Here is a 17,129-nt window from a genome sequence, read left to right as displayed (position 1 = left end):
TCCTTAGAGCCAAGCTTGGTTTGCAATGTTGCTTTTTCTCTGAAATGGAAAGAGAACAAGAAACTTAAGCTCCGTTTTTGTAGAAATTGGAAATGCTCCTAGACTTCGACTCCCAGAGCTGGTGTCACCTTCACATGGCCAACCCAGAACCAGAGAATGTGTTCAGCATACAGTCATTTATAAAAGCTCTGTCAAGTTTAGATCCAGGAGACGCATTCCCACTCTTTTGCCTCAATGTTCAATTCAATAAGCTCTTGACCATGCAAAAACCACATTATGTCAACCAAGGTTACAGAAATTAGTTCCAAGGTGATCCACTTGGTTCATACTAGATTGAGTTGACAGAGTCACCATCACTGCTTTCACTATCACTGCTGCTACTACTGCTTCTGCTTCCGCTCCCGCTCTTGCTCCCACTTTCAGTCCCGCTACTGTCACTCCCACTGCTACTGCTGGCACTCGAAGTCTGCTCCTCTCTCGCCTCAGCATTCACCTGAGCTCTAAGGGCTTCTGCAGCATTAGGGCCCTTATCTGTTTCATCATCATTGACATCTACTTCAGCAATCTCATCATCCATGTCAGCTGGATGCGGTAAGTTAATATCAAAACCCGTGTTGAATTCCCGTTTAGTAATATTTTCTTTCTCAGCTGTTCCACAGCCATCATCATCATCATCATCATCATCATTTATTATATCTAAATGTTCCTCCAGTTCACAATCCTCGGAGTCACCATTTATTATATCTAAATGTTCCTCCAGTTCACAATCCTTGGAGTCTGGTGACGAAGTTGATGGATTTGGATGTGAAGGTGGATAATCCACATCCTTCACATTTTTAGCTTTCGCACCTGGGTCAGGAGGATAATAAGTTGGTCATTTTAACATAAATGAGAAAACATATCCATGTTTACTTAAGAAGACAGAAAACAGTCAAAAAGGGTAATTAATGCAGAAAAAAGAAGCCATTTGATGCAATAAAATTACTCAGTGCTAAAGATTCACGTTAGCAAAGGGTTGCATTTTCAGTTGCAAACTGATTTGTAGATAAATTGATTTATTTTCATACATCCATTATTTACAACAACAAAAAAGTTTGATTTGAAATATAAAGGCAGGAAGAGATAATAAGTGTTAGGTTCTGCACCTTTGGGCATGAAGACAAAAAATGGTAGAGAATGTGTATGTGTGTGGATGGATGGCTGCCTTGTGTGTCTGTGCAAGAATAAACAAGAATTAAAAAAAAAAAAAAAAAAAATGTTGTCACTGGGATCTTAAGCAATCAAAATTCTGCTTGCAAAATGTTTTAAATTTCATATTCAATGTGAGTTTCAAATGACATACAAATACAATGATTGATTTTTTCTATTTCAAACTCTCATTTGCATGCAAAAACACTTGGCATAAAGTAAGGCCAGAGTTGACTGAAGTTTCAAAATTTTCAACTTAATTGTTTTGCCATCTTGAACAAAATTGAGCTTTCACAATAGAGCTCCAAACCCCCTTTCCATTTAAAAGCACTTTCCAGCAATTCCCAATTCCCCTAAACCAATCTACAAAAATCTTAAACCTTAATTTTATGCATGCAAAAGAAATAGATCATTTTCTAGCCTACAGCACTTGAAATTTTATCCAGGCAAAATATGAAAATAAGGAGGGAAAATAAAAGAAATAAAGAAATACCTAAGCACTCTGAGTTGCCAACATCAATTCGTTCAAACTCAGCCTGTACATGACATAAAAGAAGAAATTTAGCTCATTAATAGAATTGAAGAGGAACTCACAAAAACAGAAGGATTACAATGCCAAGCAACTGCATCTAACTTTTTCAACCTTCCTTCCCTCATCACAAATGAACCAGATGTCGCATTGATGTGTTCAAACTTGGTTCGTCAACTCTTCATCAAGCCCAAACTGAATTTTAGCTCAAGATCGAGCGTAATTATTATGTTCAAACTCGGTTCAGTAGTTTCCTGAACGAGCTGGAGTATGTTATGAGCTTTGTTAAGCTGGTTAACCAAATTAATTTAATATAATTTTTTCTTTAAAAACCTCTACTCCTACCTCTGTTTATGCATATTAGCCACCAAACATGTTTTAAACATTTACAAACTAATTCAATACACTTAAACAGTGATAATGATTGTAGAGCACGAAATAAAGATGGATTTTTTTGACATTTTCTTTTAAGTTGTAACACAGTACTCATGTGGTGAACGATGATCTAAAACAGAAGTCTTAAAAACCAAACTGAGTTGTTCATGAGCAACTGGTTTGTTTTCCAGCATTTTTTACGTGTCTGCTATGGTCTAAATGGTCTAAGCTATTTAGATTGAAAGAGCTTAGATATGCACTTCAAAAATACCATTATCTAGTAAGTTTAGTATATGCAAGCCCTAGCAATGCAAAATAAAAATGATGATTTTTCTATTTGCATCTTTTGATAAAAGAGTTCACCTGATGATTATTTGCTCTTTTGATGTTTTTATCCTTGAAAGAGATATAAGGAATTGCAAAACCAAAGAAAACTCACTGGTACTTGATGAACCGTGCCTTTGTTCAAAGACTGAACTTTTGCCCCTTTATCCAGTGGTGGTGAATAAGATTCTGCAGCTGCTCCAACCAAAGCAGTTGGGGCTGAGGTAGCTGCAGCTGCAGACTCACCAGGCAGCCGAACATGCCTCAACCGCTTCACTGCCCTGTGCAACCGCTCCAACCGAAAGGTCTGACCGTCAAAGAACAAGACCGCATCATTCTCCTTGTAATCCTCACTTATACCTTCAAAGCTCACTTTGGGCTTCCCATGTTGGTTATTGTGAAATTCCACTGTAACTCTGTTGTCCTTGTTCTTATGGAGTGACCCGGATTGGTTCTTATCAATTGAAGCTGGTTTAAATTCATCTGGGTAAACACACAAGTGAGGACAATATCTTTTTACACCCTTTCATATATAGAAGCTGATTATTGAAAGAGTACAAGCAATTGATAAAAGATGTATACATTTGTATATTATACATCAACCAAATTACATCTTTGCAGAGCAATTAGGCACAGTTCAGTAGAGATTTTCTGTCCCCAAGACTATAATCAGCAATAATTGTAAGAATCCTATTACGATTTTAAGTGTCCCACATGACTTAAGTGTAATCTTAATTATGTGTATTAGTGTATATAAGCTCTTTAGTACTTTCCATTTGTAAGACGGTTTTCAATGGTGAATTCTACTTGAAGTTTGTATCATTTTGAATTAGAGAGAATCATCCCATCAAGTATGAAATTGGACGCAGTTCGTCGATTATGAGATCAAATGGGTTGCAGAGTCAGGGAGAGGGTGCCCTGTAGGTTAAATTAAATTGTCTTAAAATGTCTTGACACTATATATGGACATAATATTAAGTCATTAAATACTGAGTAGAGCCGTCAAAAGAGAAAAGGCTACCATCGGATCAGTACCAATAGAGTGGACTGCCGAGGATGTCAGTTATTGAGTGTGATGGTATGTTACGATCCTAAGTCTCCCACAAGGCTTAAATGCAATCTTAACTATGTGTATATAAGCTCTAGGGAACCCTTCCCTTGTAATCCGGGTTTTAAGGTAAGTTTTACCTGAAGTTTCTATCAAATCCGAAGTTTTTTCTTTTTCTCACCTCCTTCCCTTCTCAACCAAACAGATCCAAAAAAAAAAAAAAATCGGTTTCATGACAAAACCACTATTTATTTGAACTTAAATCTGTTTCAAAATAATAATAATAATAAGCACTAATCTTATAATAAACCTGGCTCATCTGACATTCAAAGTCTTCCTCTTTATTCATCAAAAAAAAAAAGTCTTCCTCATTTATCTCACTATAAAATTTTCTTACCAAAAAAAACTCAGCATAACACAATCGCAATTAACATCTAAATTTTTTCAAACTTTTAGGTTTAATAAATTATTCGGTCCAACTGAGTTAATTTTGAGTCAAATTTTTCCCAGAACTCTGAACCCAAAGCAACTTAAACAAACATAAAACACCAAAAAGTTTTCTTGTCTCCCTTTCTTTCTACACAGCTTTCTCGGAAACAATATAGAACCCAGGAAATGGGTTTGATTGAAAATGGAGGGACTTACAACGTAAAGTGCAAAACTTGGAAGAGGGATGGTGATCCTTGAAAGAAGGTCCTAGGGCTAGGTTGTACCACCTCTCTGGCTGTGGAGCAGTGCTGGGCTCCTCTTTGTTGCTGCTCTTTGCCATTTTTTTGTCCTGTGGAACCAATTCAAACTCTAGGGATTTGGGGAGTCAGTTGTAGAGAGTCAGAGAGAGAGACAGAGAGAGTCAGCGAGAGGCATTGTGAAGCAGATGTAAGTTTGTTCGTTTTGTTAGTTTAAAAAAATTATTAGTTCTTAATTTTTTGAAAAGTCCCGTACCATTCAACGTGCCACCTGTTTAGTCTGTTTAGACTTTCTCAATTTGTAAAGTCTCATTAAACTTTCAAATCACATAATGTTTTCTCAAACTACAACAAACTTGTATCCTCTGCTACCAGAAAGATAAAAATGACTATAAAATTTGTTAAATAAGACAAAAATATCCTTATGGGTTTTTTTCTTAAAAAAAAATTATTGGTAATTTTAAAAATCATATCACATTGGAATGATTGAAGGAAGACTCTAGTCTTACTTATAGCATTACTCCTATCTTACTATGCTATATGGTATTGTTAATCCATGATTACATTTGTTTCCTTTTTAAGTAAGATTAATTTAAGAATGAATTGATAATGCCACGTATTTAAAAATAGTGGTAGGATCGAAGCATGCTACATAGCATTACTTGTCTAAATGATTTCGTATGAAACACGAGAATCATAAACACTCCTCGAGTAGATTCAAGCCAAAGCCTCACCATAACTCTATGGAAGGCATTTTGCCTATAATAGGTGCAATGGACAATTAAAATACTCGTTTACGAGCAAAGAAACTAACAGTAAAGTTATATATATAACTCTCAATTCACTTTCATTTTATTGGATAGATGTGAAAGTGCTCATCAACCATCGGATCCATTATTATTTAAAAAGAAAAAAAAAATTGATGGGCATTGACATATCAACCCAATAAAATAAGAGTAGTATGAATTGAGTATTTAGTGATGGATCCACCATTAGTATTACATAATCACAACATTTGGATTAATTCGGATCTTAGTCAAAACGGTGTCACTCCAATCAAAAGGCTAGCCCAACTTTAACTGACAAAGTCCGATCCATAACCCACCAGCCCAATTCAGAACCCGAACCCACTCCTTTATCCACTGAGCCGTTACTTTTTTCTGTAGACTGTTATCTGACACTTCATTTCAGGTCCCCCATCCTCCAAACCCTATCCCTGCCATAGCTCACGCTCACAGCTCCGCTCAGCTGGGCCATGGCTCTCACGCTTCCTCATCCGCTGGCTCGTTTGCCGTTCTACCATCAAACCCCACGGATGACTCAGCCATTGCATCGAGCTCCCACGTCGGAGACGGGCATAAGGTCGCTGGGATTCTCGGCCATTAGCTTCCCGGCGAAGCCTAGTGACCAAGTAGCCCTCAAAACTTGCTGGGATTCCAAGACCCAATACGGCCCTGTGCTCACTCGCGCTACCGCTAGCGGCACTCTGACTGCTGAATCTGAAGGTACCCCCCCTCAGCCCTTGTCAATTTGCTAAGGCTTGAGATTTTATTTGAGTTTGTATGTTTATGTTTTGATTACTGAGAATTTTGGTGCTTCATTTGTGTTCAGTTGGGAAATGAAGTTGTGATAATTTACATTGTATGTATTCTGCTATATATGATATTTTGTAAACCAATGGGTGTATGCGAGAGAAGGTGTATATATCAAACTGGATGTACATGTGCCAAAATTGACAAAAAGATGGGTAATTTCTGACTATCTCTAATCAATTATCAAGCAGATACAGAAAGAGATAAAATACAAATGCTGAGTAATTAATTGTTCATCAGTCCTTAGCGGCTGGACAAATATATGAAGCGGCAACGATTAATTGTAACACCCCAGTCCCATTTTAGCAAGATGAGTATCCTGCATAGAGTGGTTTATAAAGATATTTATGGGTGTTAAGTCCCACATTACTTACTAACTATGTAAACTAGGCTCTATAAGTGATTTTAGGGAAATTTCAAATTTATTAGTCGTTTTAGAGTCATAGCGCAGATGCTTTTCCTTTGTTGTTATAAAACGAAGGAAAATGGCTCCTAGGTTCTTAGCATTGGAGATATTAGATGAAGAACCTGCATATTGGTAAGTACCCTAATTCATACATGTGGCCAACAGGTGTTCATTATCTTTTTTCTCTTTGATTTCCTGAATGAGTCCTGGTTCGTGTTGAGGAAAAATTTTTTATAGAAGTCACTGAAAGGGTGATTTCCGAGGCACACTACATAAAAATTGAAATCCCTTATCAAAATGTAAAAATTGAAATCCCTTATCAAAATTTGAATGCAGTGTTTAAAGGGCTTAGATCATGTGAAGTTCTCTTCAAATTTTAATTTATTGACTGCTATCTTCCAACACTTTCCTGAGCCAACTTAGCATTAATCTGTATCCACTTGCTTATTGGACTCTTGTGCTTTCTAATGCTGTGACATCAAACAAATTACCTGCAATAAAAGCAAGTTATAGTCTATTAAAAATAACAATAATCATAATAAAAGAAAGCCATTGATGGGGTCAAAAACTCATTTGTAACTTAGATGCTGGTGGAAGTCTGCAAAATTTGAAGTAATGACACTTCTTTTGGTTGTTGCTTAAAAATCTTTCCAAATAATGGGAGGATGAACTTACTACTTAGAAGCTTTTCAGTGAGAAATGGAACAAAAACAAAAACGTTGGATTTTGTTTACTACAAGAGATATTTATGGCTGTATGCTGATATATACAGAATGCATTTCTGAGAATGTTGAAGTCATGATTCATATTTTTCAGTTTGTTGACATGTTACTTTATTCATGTTGTTGTGTATTATAAATCTAATGGAAATGGAATGGAGAAACTTATTAGTTACAAAAGTTGATGCACTTATGAACAAAATAGTTTAATGTGATTATTTAACACTGCAGGGACGGTGACAACAAAGAACACTAAGCAGGGCGGTTCTGCAGAAGCATATGCAATTGCTCGACACATACATATGTCTGCTAACAAAGCACGAAGGGTAATTGATCAGATACGGGGACGTTCGTACGAGGAATCACTTATGATACTAGAACTCATGCCTTACCGAGCATGTGATCCGATTCTTAAATTAATTTATTCTGCTGCTGCAAATGCTAGTAACAATTTGGGTTTGGACCAAGCGAACTTAATAGTTAGTACAGCTTATGTTAATGAGGGTGCCACGAGGAAAAAGCCTAGACCTCAAGCTCGAGGAAGAGCTTGTGCGATAAGGAGGCGCACCTGTCATATTACTGTTGTGTTGAAAGATTCAAGCTTGTAAAACATGCAACTTTTAGAACCATCTCAACCTGAGGTTTTCTGCTTGTAATATCCACTTAAATGCAAACTGTTGTAAATTCCATAGGAATTGTAAGTGCAATCCTATGTTTTTAAATCTTATCAATATCTTTTTAATTATTTTAGAAGATTGCATTTAACCCTTCTTTTTCCTTTGTCACTACTTTCATGAGACTCTTCTGAGTTTTGAGTGACTCATGTTTAAATTGGCTATGAATACTGTGACTGTGACAGGGTTCTTAATTACTGGGATTTCTGTGGGTCTGAAACCCTTTTACCTTTGATGCACTGTTGCTCACTCCTTTGATCACTAGTGTAGTTGACAATCTTCAGCAATCAATGGATTGCTCCCGATATTTCTTACTGTTTACTCCTAGTATTGTGTTTGTCAATCATGAGGATTAGCTTTAATCATCGCTCGTTTGGTGTAGTATCACAAGGCCGGCTCTTGGAACTTCAATTACTTAATACATGATTTTTGTGGACGCCTCATGTCTCTGAGATTTTACCCGACAAAATTGGGTTCGAAAGGGCCCTGCCTTGAAGGGTTCCTTATCATTAAAAAAATGTCTAAGAATATCGGTAATTCCAACTTGAAGTCCTTAAATTAGTGATCAATTTTGAATTAAATGATACAAATTTTATGATCAAAGCATATATTATATTTGAAAGATTTTCATTTTTTTAAGTTTTCATAATAATACATATTAAATTAGTTTTTTTTTTTTTTTTTAACCGCTGAAATTAATCAAGCAGAAACCATCTAAGTTAAAATTGGCCTAGAAGTTGTCGTAAAAATTGAATTTAGTGATTTACCAGGATCTTCTTAAAGTTCCTCTTCACACTTCACTCTTCAGCTCCTCAAAGCTCTCTCTCAGGCAAATCAAAAAAGAAAAGGCGAGGGAGGACTAGGGTTTTTTCTCTGAGACCCATGGCTCTAGCTCTTCCTCATTCACAGGCTCGCTTGCTACTCTCCTATCAAAGCCCACCGGCTGTTCCTCGATTCCGGCAAATACGAACAGCGAAGACGAGCGTTGAGTCGCCGCCGATCCGCGCAATCCGATGCTCGGCGAAACCGAATGACCAAGTTACCCTGAGAACGTGCAAGAATTGCAAGACCCAGTACGACCCCGCCCTCAATCACCCTCGCGCCTGCCGCTTCCACACTGCTCACTTTGGTGGTACGACATTCATTAATTTATTTGTTTCACTTTTAGCTCTTCGTTTTCTTGTATAAAAAAATTTCTGAAAAATCAAATGTTTGGGAAATTTGGATGTTATTGTGAATTGTGTAAATTCAGGTGTGGTTGAATGTTTTTACAATTTTAGAATTCGAAAACAGAATCTGAACATACATTTGTTTGTTGCTGAAAGACTGTTATAATAGTTCTTGAAATTGTTGATGAAATGACTAGTATGGAAGTATTCATTGTGATGTAATTTCGTTAAGGAAATGATAACTTGATTGTAGAAATTCTATTTGGCCCCGTTTCCCTGTTCTTTTGTGCAATTTTTTCTCCTGTAAATTCTCAAAATCATGAATAGATCACATTTATTGGGAACAGAAACCAGTACAATCCAAACTGTAAAGAATAATAAGTTCTGAGATTTAAATCTCTACTGTTGTGAAACATTGTCAGTAATAGTTGTCAGTAGCATACATATTTGTGTTTGATATTTTACATGTTTACTTTTGTATGTCTTTTGAGGTTTAATTTAGCTTTGATTTGCATCCGTTTCCATCCCCTACTCCCTCAGGAGAAACAAAGAGGAAGTTTGAGAGTGTATATTCAGGAGGCACCATGGACACTCCTGGCTCTGGCAAAGTTCTTCAATACTGGCATTGCTGTGGGTCTGAAGATCCCTTTGACCTTGGATGTACAGCGGCTCCTCATTCCTCCTATGATGATTGATGAAGTTGACAATCTTCCACAATTTAAATATGTAACACCCCTTTACCCCCTTCTCGTTGGAAGACGATATTACGCATCGTTCGAACAAAAAATGCAAGGATACAAGAATTTCATAAACTGAAAACCAAAGTAAACCAAGCATCTCATTATAATTAAAACTTAAACCATCATATTCCTGTTGCTACATCTCATCCCATTAAAACTTAAAACTTAATCTTAACATAAGAAAACATATTGAAACCTATTTAATCCTCTTCTAGGTGAAGGCTTCCGACTCTAGTTTTACTGGCCAGTAGAACCGTCTACGACGTCCTTGTTTGAGCAACCGTGTCGCCTGAACGACTGAGACCAACTGTAGAAACAGGCAATTTCCCGCGTACTATCCATAAGATGTTAATGAGATGTTTAGTCAGCTTTGAATTTCGATTTATGAAATTCTTGTATCTTTGCGTTTATGGTTCAAACAACACGTGATATCGTTTTCTTATGGGAAGGGGGTGTTACAAACTACATGGTTCACTTCTTTTACCCAAGAATCTCCACTCTTGCTTACTATCATTTGTTTGTCATATGTATATTGCACATATATTTCATTTTCCTTTTCAATCTAGGCATGTAGCAGTACATTCATATTGGTTATAACCCCAAGAATAGCACATTCTGTTTGAGGATCATTTCTCATGAAGTGGTATTCACTATTTCAAACCTCTCCTCCTTTGAGCCAATATTAAATGAAATTGATTATCATATCTTAAAGATGTTTAGCACTTACCCAGTCACCCCAGATTAACACCCTGAACGGAGGTATCACATGGCTCTTATAGTCTTATAGATGCATTCTGACTTTGTCTTTTGGTAATACAAGTATCATCAAACATGTTTAGGCAGCGACACGTGTTAGATCTCACATTTTCGTATCGTATGGTATCCACATGTAATTCCCTTGGAACCCGGCATATCCTATGTTAAACCTGCCCAAAACTTCAACAAACAAATTATTTTAATAACTCCACTTGTTACAACCGTTCAATTCTCCTTATATTATAATCTTTTGGTCACTTTATACATAAGCGCCGACCTTATTGCTGGCTAGCTTTCCAAGAAGAGAATAACTAAATGCACGGCACCGCCAAAAGGAGACGGCCAGACGCGGAGAAAGGACACGTGTCAATAACCCAACAAAGTTTTAGCTAACGTTAGATCTTGAGGCCTCATATCTATAAATATGAATATAGAGACCACCCCTTCCCCATATCCATCTTTCCACTTTGTTCAGCAATGGAAGCAACTTGTCTATTTTCCACAGCACATCCTCCTCTGCCATTTTCCCTGCTGGGAAAACCAGAGTGTAAGAAAATGAGATTCTTGCAAGGGAAAAGATCGAGCGCCATGGTTTTCGCTGCTGGAAGAGACTATAGAGGAGGCTTGGTCGACAAAAGCATGATCATCCTGAGGAAACGCATTCATGAGATGAAAATGATTGAGAGGAATTATGAGCCGCCGGAGGAATGGACGGAATGGGAGAAGCGATATTACACGTGCTATGATGAGTATATTTGTCAAGTTGTGGGTTTGTTGCAATCGTATTTGATGAACACCAGGCCCAGCTTCTCTCTTGGGATGCTTGCGCTCATCACCATGAGCGTCCCGGCATCGACGGTCATGATTGTGCTTCGCTTGATTGAGGGGGCTAACGGGGTCCTCTCTGCCGTTCATCACGGTTGATGTGGTTCTTGGAGTGCTTCTTGTCTATGAATTTGAATGTATGGATAATTTTATATGTATATATAATTTCATTTTCCCCATTTTTTTTAAACCGGGAAACGACAGGATTCTTTCAATCGACTGTACATGTGTTTTTTTAAAAGTCAGTTCATTAATTAAACAAAATATACGGGAAGGTGTCGGTATCATTAAAACTATAAATTTTTATGTTTCAGTGCCTTTTTTTAATGTAATAATATAATAACCTTAGAATTTGATACTAGTTTTAAGTAATAATTTGAAATTTCAATTGCAACAAAGTCCAACTATCAATTATTCAAAACCATTACAATATGAACCATTACAATTATTACAATTATTACAATTATTCAATTATCTATTACAATTATTCAATTATTCAACTATTATTCAAAACCATTACAATTGCTACAAAGTCCAACTATCAACTATGAATTATAGCATATCTATGTTAACTGAAATAAATAAATAAATATATAACTTACCTTTGAGATCTAGCTTGGTATAAAAACTCCCTCCATGTGACTCATCATTCATGCATGGTATTTTGGCCAAATCCAAGGGGGTTTGAATTGAGTGAAATCCTTCAAAATCCTTTTCTTCGACCTTATTTTTAGTGACGGCTCCTCCTTAATTTGGTTAAATGACCTACATAAGGCAGGAAAACCGCCCCTTAGATCCTCAAGTGTGATCATATTTCTTTTTCTTATTGAGTTCAAAAAGAGTTTCAAAGAAGAAAAAAACAAAGAAAAGAAATTGAATTCCAAGGGAGTTTTGGAGAACTAAAAGCAAGGTAAATTTGGTTGAAGGACCCATAAAAATCTTTCCAAATAAGGGGAAATGAACTTACTACTTAGTCGTACTTCAGCCATCAACAACCAATCACTGGCCTGTGCTTTCGCGATCACGTCTAATAGCTTATCTCTAGCCTGCAACAGTCATCATTTGGTCACCGCCACCTACAACTATCCTCTGGCCACCTCCTGCGACAATAGTTCTCTAATAGCATCCTACGACTACTACATTTGGCTTATACCTTAAGTTTGATGAGAGATGTTAGAATAATTTCCATATTAGCTTGGTTTTGTTTTCTTGTAGGTCTACCATTGATTCCCTATCTTATGTAGCTAACCTTGCCTTATTTACCACATGTCAAAAAAAAATCTCAATAAATACAATCTATTGTAATATAAACATCACATAATTAATACAATCGATCAAGATGTAGCTCTAAGGGCCTTTGTCAGTTTCTTCTTCTCTATATGCTTCTACTAACTTTTCTTTACTATTATAGTATTATATATATTTCTACAATATCATATCAAAAAACTTTTTCAAGCAAAAACCAAAAAATACTTTTAAACATTAGGACATCTATTTTTATGTTATAAGGGATCAATGTATGCTTATAGAAGGAAAAAAAAAAAGGCAATATGTTAAAAAACAAAAATGACATCAAAATTCAAGGGGACATCTCAAGATTTTGGGAGTCGATAGAAATAAGAACCTCAGTATGAGGAAAGGCAGAGCAGAGATAGAGGGCAATCTTAAGAGGCCAGGCCTTGGTAGTTGGTCCCCTCTAAAAATTTGAAATAGAACAAAAATTTTATAGGTATTTTTATTTTATTAAAAACGACACCCCTCCCCCCAAAAGAAAAAAAAAAATCAATCCAACCCAATGTTTTAGACTGAATTCTTATCTTCACCCCAGAGGGGCTATGACCCCTTAAACCCTCTCCTTGTGCTTCTTAAACATGAGTATGAATGAACCCTAATTAATTTTTATTTTATTGGCGAAAGTAGTAAGGAAAGTGATGATGATGGTATTAGGTAATTAGTAATTAAAAATTGCCAGCTGAATCCTTCTACAACACTCCTAACTCCTAAGTGGATTCTTACCTGTTAATTTTCTCCAAATTCCAATTATTATAATCAACTATTGTAATCGTAAGCATTTTCCAACATTCGTGTTCTCTTCAACGCAACTTCAAAAGTTGTCGCCGTCGATTGTTACCTTTTTGTCTTCTTTTATTACTCGTTTTCTTTACGATAATTAAAGAGTCGGGGCCTAAAGAGGCTAAGACAAGACGAGACAAGACAGATTACTTCTTAATTAAGTAAGCCAACTTCGACCGTCTCCAAGAACTTCTTGAAGAACTCTTGAACCATACACCACACGACACACGAGTCCGCGTTTTGCCATAACTGAGACACGAACAGTAATACGCGTTGTCGTAGATGCCCCCACTTGCCACTCCACACGTTTTCGACACACAACCTTAGCTTAACCTCTTATATATATACATATATATATTTCCCTATCGATCTTCAGGATTAATATTAATTTGGTTGGCCAAACAAAAAACAGACAAGATCACCTAGCTAGGATCTCCAACAATGCAAGCAACCAACTTTTCATCCGCCAAGCTTCCACTCGGGGCAGTTTGGTCATCATCATCATCGCCCCCAGGTTCTTCCAGGAGATCAAAGGCTGTTAATGGCGGCGGCCCGCGGCTTGTGATCATTGCAAGCGGTGGAGGAAGACACCAACATGGACGACGAGATTATGGGGGGAGGATTGTGGACGAGAACATGATATTGCTACGAATGCGTATTAGGGAGTTGAAGATGTTGGAGACGAGCCAGCAGGAACCACCTGCGAGTTGGATGCAGTGGGAGAAGAAATACTATACACATTACGACGAGGATGTTTGCGAGGCGGTGGGGCTGTTGCAGTCTTATTTGATGAATGTTAGGCCGAGTTTGGCGTTAGCGATGGCGGCGCTTTTTATGTTGAGTGTCCCTTTTTCTGCCGGGGTGCTCTTCTTTCATGCTTTTGAGATGGCTAAGGCAATCTTATAATAGCTTATCTAATTAAGTTTATATATATATATATTGTTTTTTTTTTCACAACATTTTGTCAATTACATTCAATGATAAGCAAGCTATCCCATGACGGATTAAATACAACTCTATATATGTATCATATATTTATATGGTGGGTGGCCTTTACATTATTATTATTATTATTATTATTATTATTATGTAATCAAATTAAAAAAAAAAAAAGAAAAAAAAAAAGCGGGTTACATGATTGCCGTAACATGATTAATGGAACTACGTACAGCACAACATATAGTAAAACAAATGAAAAAAGACAAACATATGTAAGTGCTCATCAATCGGAGAGAGAGAGTGAGGAGGCCAGGGGGGTGACAATAGAGGAGGAAGGTGCTAGTGCATTATTAATTTTGTTTGGTAATGGGGATGGGGTTGGCCCAAATACTATTCATCACTATTTCCCAAAAAAATCAACATCAAAACATTCTAACTTTTTCACTTTTAATATCAAATCATTAACTTTTTATTATTATTCAAATAAAAAAATCACTACAAAACAAAACTTTTTCACTTTTTCATACCACTTTTTCATTTTTTTATACTAAATATTCTTACTTTTTTTTTCACATCAATTACAGTGTTTAGGCCATCCCCTTTGCCAAACACCCCCTTATTCTTTTCTCCCCGATCCCGTTTAATAGTTCTAATCATCTTTCGAGAAGAATTTCTTTTGATCTGACAGCACTAGGCAAGTGAAAAAAGAATAAGACAAAGTGTGTACGAGGTACATGCACACTAAATTTCATATTCACACGCAAGCTGGCTGTTGTAAGTAATTATGGCTGCGTTTGCTGATGAAAAAAATAAAACCCCTCAAACTATTCATCTTAAATTCAATTTCAATTTTATCTTTCTTATTTTTTACATCACATCAGTCGCATTTTATTACTATTCAACTAAAAAAATCATTACAAAACAAAATTTTTCACTTTTTTCATATCAAATATTCATACTTTTTTCACACATCAATCAAATCTTACTACAATTTCAAACCACTTTTTTTTTTCCAAGTCATTGGCAAACAAAGCCATAGAGCTGATGATGATATTGGCAGATAATAAGTCTGAACATATATGATTATGTAAATGTATTACTACATTTTAAAATATCAACACAAAATTATTAGCTAGAAAGATAATTAGAGCAAAGTTTCTTGGCTTTGTATGAAGATTTTGAATCAAATCTTGACTTCAACTGATCATTAGAGTATACTTCGAGGGATGAAGGAGAGCCACTGGCCTGCTTTGTTTATAAATTAATTGAAGGAGAAAAAGAATAAACATGAGAAGATCTATTTTTATGTTACAAGGGAATCGGGGACTCAATGTATGCTTATAGCAAAAAAAAAAAAAAAAAAAAAAGTTAAATGGATATTATTTTATAAAAAAAATATAAAAAAATAAAAAGTTTCTCTTATTTCTTTCACTTGGTTTAATTTTTAAAAAATAATATTCACCTAAGACAAAAAAAAAAAAAATACAAGGAAAACACAAAAAAAACACCTAATATTTTTAATAAATTGCGTGAATCGTTATTAGGTATACTGGCCACTCAGGCTTATATATATAGTCAGTGGATTCTTACCTGTTAATTTTGTCCTCTCTGTTTCCGCCAAGCTAGGACCCAACACTCCAAGAAAGAATGATGGAAAATGACATGATCATTTGCCTACTTTAGGATCTCAACATTATGCTATATGCTTTATCGATCCCCGGCCGATCGAACTTACCAAGTGATCATCTCTTCAACGCAACTTCAGAGGTTGTCCGAGATAAGAATCATCGCCCATGTTTAGTGCTTTTCTTTTCTTACTCGTTTTCTTTACGACAAAGTTTGGTGCCTAAGACAAGATACACGCGTCCGTACACGCTTTGTAAAGTGAGATATTATAACACGCGTTGTTATATAAGCCACTTGGCACTCGATCAACACGTTTTCGACATATATACATACGTGCAACCTTAACTTGTTTAATAAGATTTTCTGTTTTGTTACGTAAATTAACCGCTTTCTTCGACTACGTCTATCTATATATATCCCTCGATCTCTTCATGATTAGCGTCACAACAATTATTTGCTTCGCCAAAATAAATAAATAAATAAAAAATTATCAGCAATATCAATGCAAGCAACCAACTTTTCATCCGCCACGCTTCCACTTGGGCCAAGTTGGTCATCACCATCAGGTTCCAGGAGAAAGCCTGTTAATGGCGGCCTACTAATTGTGATGAGTGCGAGTGGAGGCCGAAGAGATCAGCATGGACGGCGAGATTATGGGGGGAGGATTGTGGACGAGAACATGATATTGCTACGAATGCGCATTAGGGAGTTGAAGATGTCAGAGATGAGCCAGGAACCACCTGCGAGTTGGATGGAGTGGGAGAAGAAATACTACACACAGTACGACGAGGATGTTTGTGAGGCGGTGGGGCTGTTGCAGTCTTATTTGTTGAGCATTAGGCCGAGTTTGGCATTAGGGATGGCGGCGCTTGTTATTTTGAGTGTGCCTTTTTCTGCTGGGGTGCTCTTCTTTCATGCTTTAGAGATGGCTAAGGCAATCTTGTAGCTTATCTAATTAAGTTTATATATATATATATATTGTTTTTTTTTTTCACAACATTTTGTCAACTAAATTTAATGATAAGCAAGCTATATATCCTATGATCGATGGATTTGTCGGAGAGTGTATATGTACACAGCAATCATACTTTCCGATATATGGAAAGGAGAGGGCCATTATGGTGGCCATCACAAGGGAGCTATACACAGCACAACATTTACTCAAACAAATGAAAAAGACAAACAGATTTAAGATTATTGAAAAGAGTGCAGCCATCCATGCCAGTCTCATCTATCCTTTCTAAGAGAGAAATTCAGGGCTGTTGTCTGAGCAAGGATGTCTCTATTAACAGAATACAGATGTATTGCTGTGTCGTGGATCTTGTTGTCGGTTAGGTGTTCTTTGTGTTTTCTTGTGATTGGTTTATATCCTTTTAGCTAGCTCTTGTTCTCCTGGGGAGCCAGTTCATGACGTACTTGTGCCTTTTATTTTGTTTATTTAATTTAATATATTATAATTC

The 17,129-nt window shown here is 36.4% G+C and overlaps 6 protein-coding genes across 6 annotated transcripts; 5 read left to right on the top strand and 1 right to left on the bottom strand.

The window, feature by feature from the left end:
* Positions 1–237: 237 nt before the first annotated feature.
* On the bottom strand, positions 238–4,339 carry LOC132180474 (suppressor protein SRP40-like). Its single transcript, XM_059593312.1, has 4 exons — positions 4,110–4,339; positions 2,532–2,899; positions 1,682–1,724; positions 238–849 (listed from the first exon to the last, which is right to left on the bottom strand). The coding sequence occupies exons 1-4, from the start codon at positions 4,231–4,233 to the stop codon at positions 329–331; spliced, it is 1,056 nt and encodes a 351-aa protein (XP_059449295.1). The 5' UTR covers positions 4,234–4,339; the 3' UTR covers positions 238–328.
* Positions 4,340–5,315: 976 nt separating this feature from the next.
* On the top strand, positions 5,316–7,612 carry LOC132180475 (large ribosomal subunit protein uL22c-like). The gene is made up of 2 exons (XM_059593313.1): positions 5,316–5,655; positions 7,099–7,612. Exons 1-2 carry the CDS (start codon positions 5,406–5,408, stop codon positions 7,473–7,475), a joined length of 627 nt encoding a protein of 208 aa, XP_059449296.1. The 5' UTR covers positions 5,316–5,405; the 3' UTR covers positions 7,476–7,612.
* A 702-nt stretch (positions 7,613–8,314) lies between these two features.
* Positions 8,315–10,786, top strand: LOC132180476 (uncharacterized). The gene is made up of 2 exons (XM_059593314.1): positions 8,315–8,673; positions 9,251–10,786. The coding sequence occupies exons 1-2, from the start codon at positions 8,424–8,426 to the stop codon at positions 9,403–9,405; spliced, it is 405 nt and encodes a 134-aa protein (XP_059449297.1). The 5' UTR covers positions 8,315–8,423; the 3' UTR covers positions 9,406–10,786.
* Positions 10,684–11,130, top strand: LOC132182115 (uncharacterized). The gene has a single exon (XM_059595314.1). It carries the CDS (start codon positions 10,684–10,686, stop codon positions 11,128–11,130), a length of 447 nt encoding a protein of 148 aa, XP_059451297.1.
* Positions 11,131–13,472: 2,342 nt separating this feature from the next.
* LOC132182114 (uncharacterized) lies at positions 13,473–14,010 on the top strand. Its single transcript, XM_059595313.1, has one exon. It carries the CDS (start codon positions 13,546–13,548, stop codon positions 14,008–14,010), a length of 465 nt encoding a protein of 154 aa, XP_059451296.1. The 5' UTR covers positions 13,473–13,545.
* Positions 14,011–16,171: 2,161 nt separating this feature from the next.
* LOC132182112 (uncharacterized) lies at positions 16,172–16,615 on the top strand. The gene has a single exon (XM_059595312.1). It carries the CDS (start codon positions 16,172–16,174, stop codon positions 16,613–16,615), a length of 444 nt encoding a protein of 147 aa, XP_059451295.1.
* The last annotated feature ends 514 nt before the right edge of the window (positions 16,616–17,129 follow it).

Source organism: Corylus avellana, chromosome ca5, assembly GCF_901000735.1.
Source record: "Corylus avellana chromosome ca5, CavTom2PMs-1.0".
Classification (NCBI taxonomy): domain Eukaryota; kingdom Viridiplantae; phylum Streptophyta; class Magnoliopsida; order Fagales; family Betulaceae; genus Corylus; species Corylus avellana.
The sequence above is the reverse complement of the archived record's forward strand: the minus strand, read 5'-3'. Positions and strand labels throughout refer to the sequence as shown.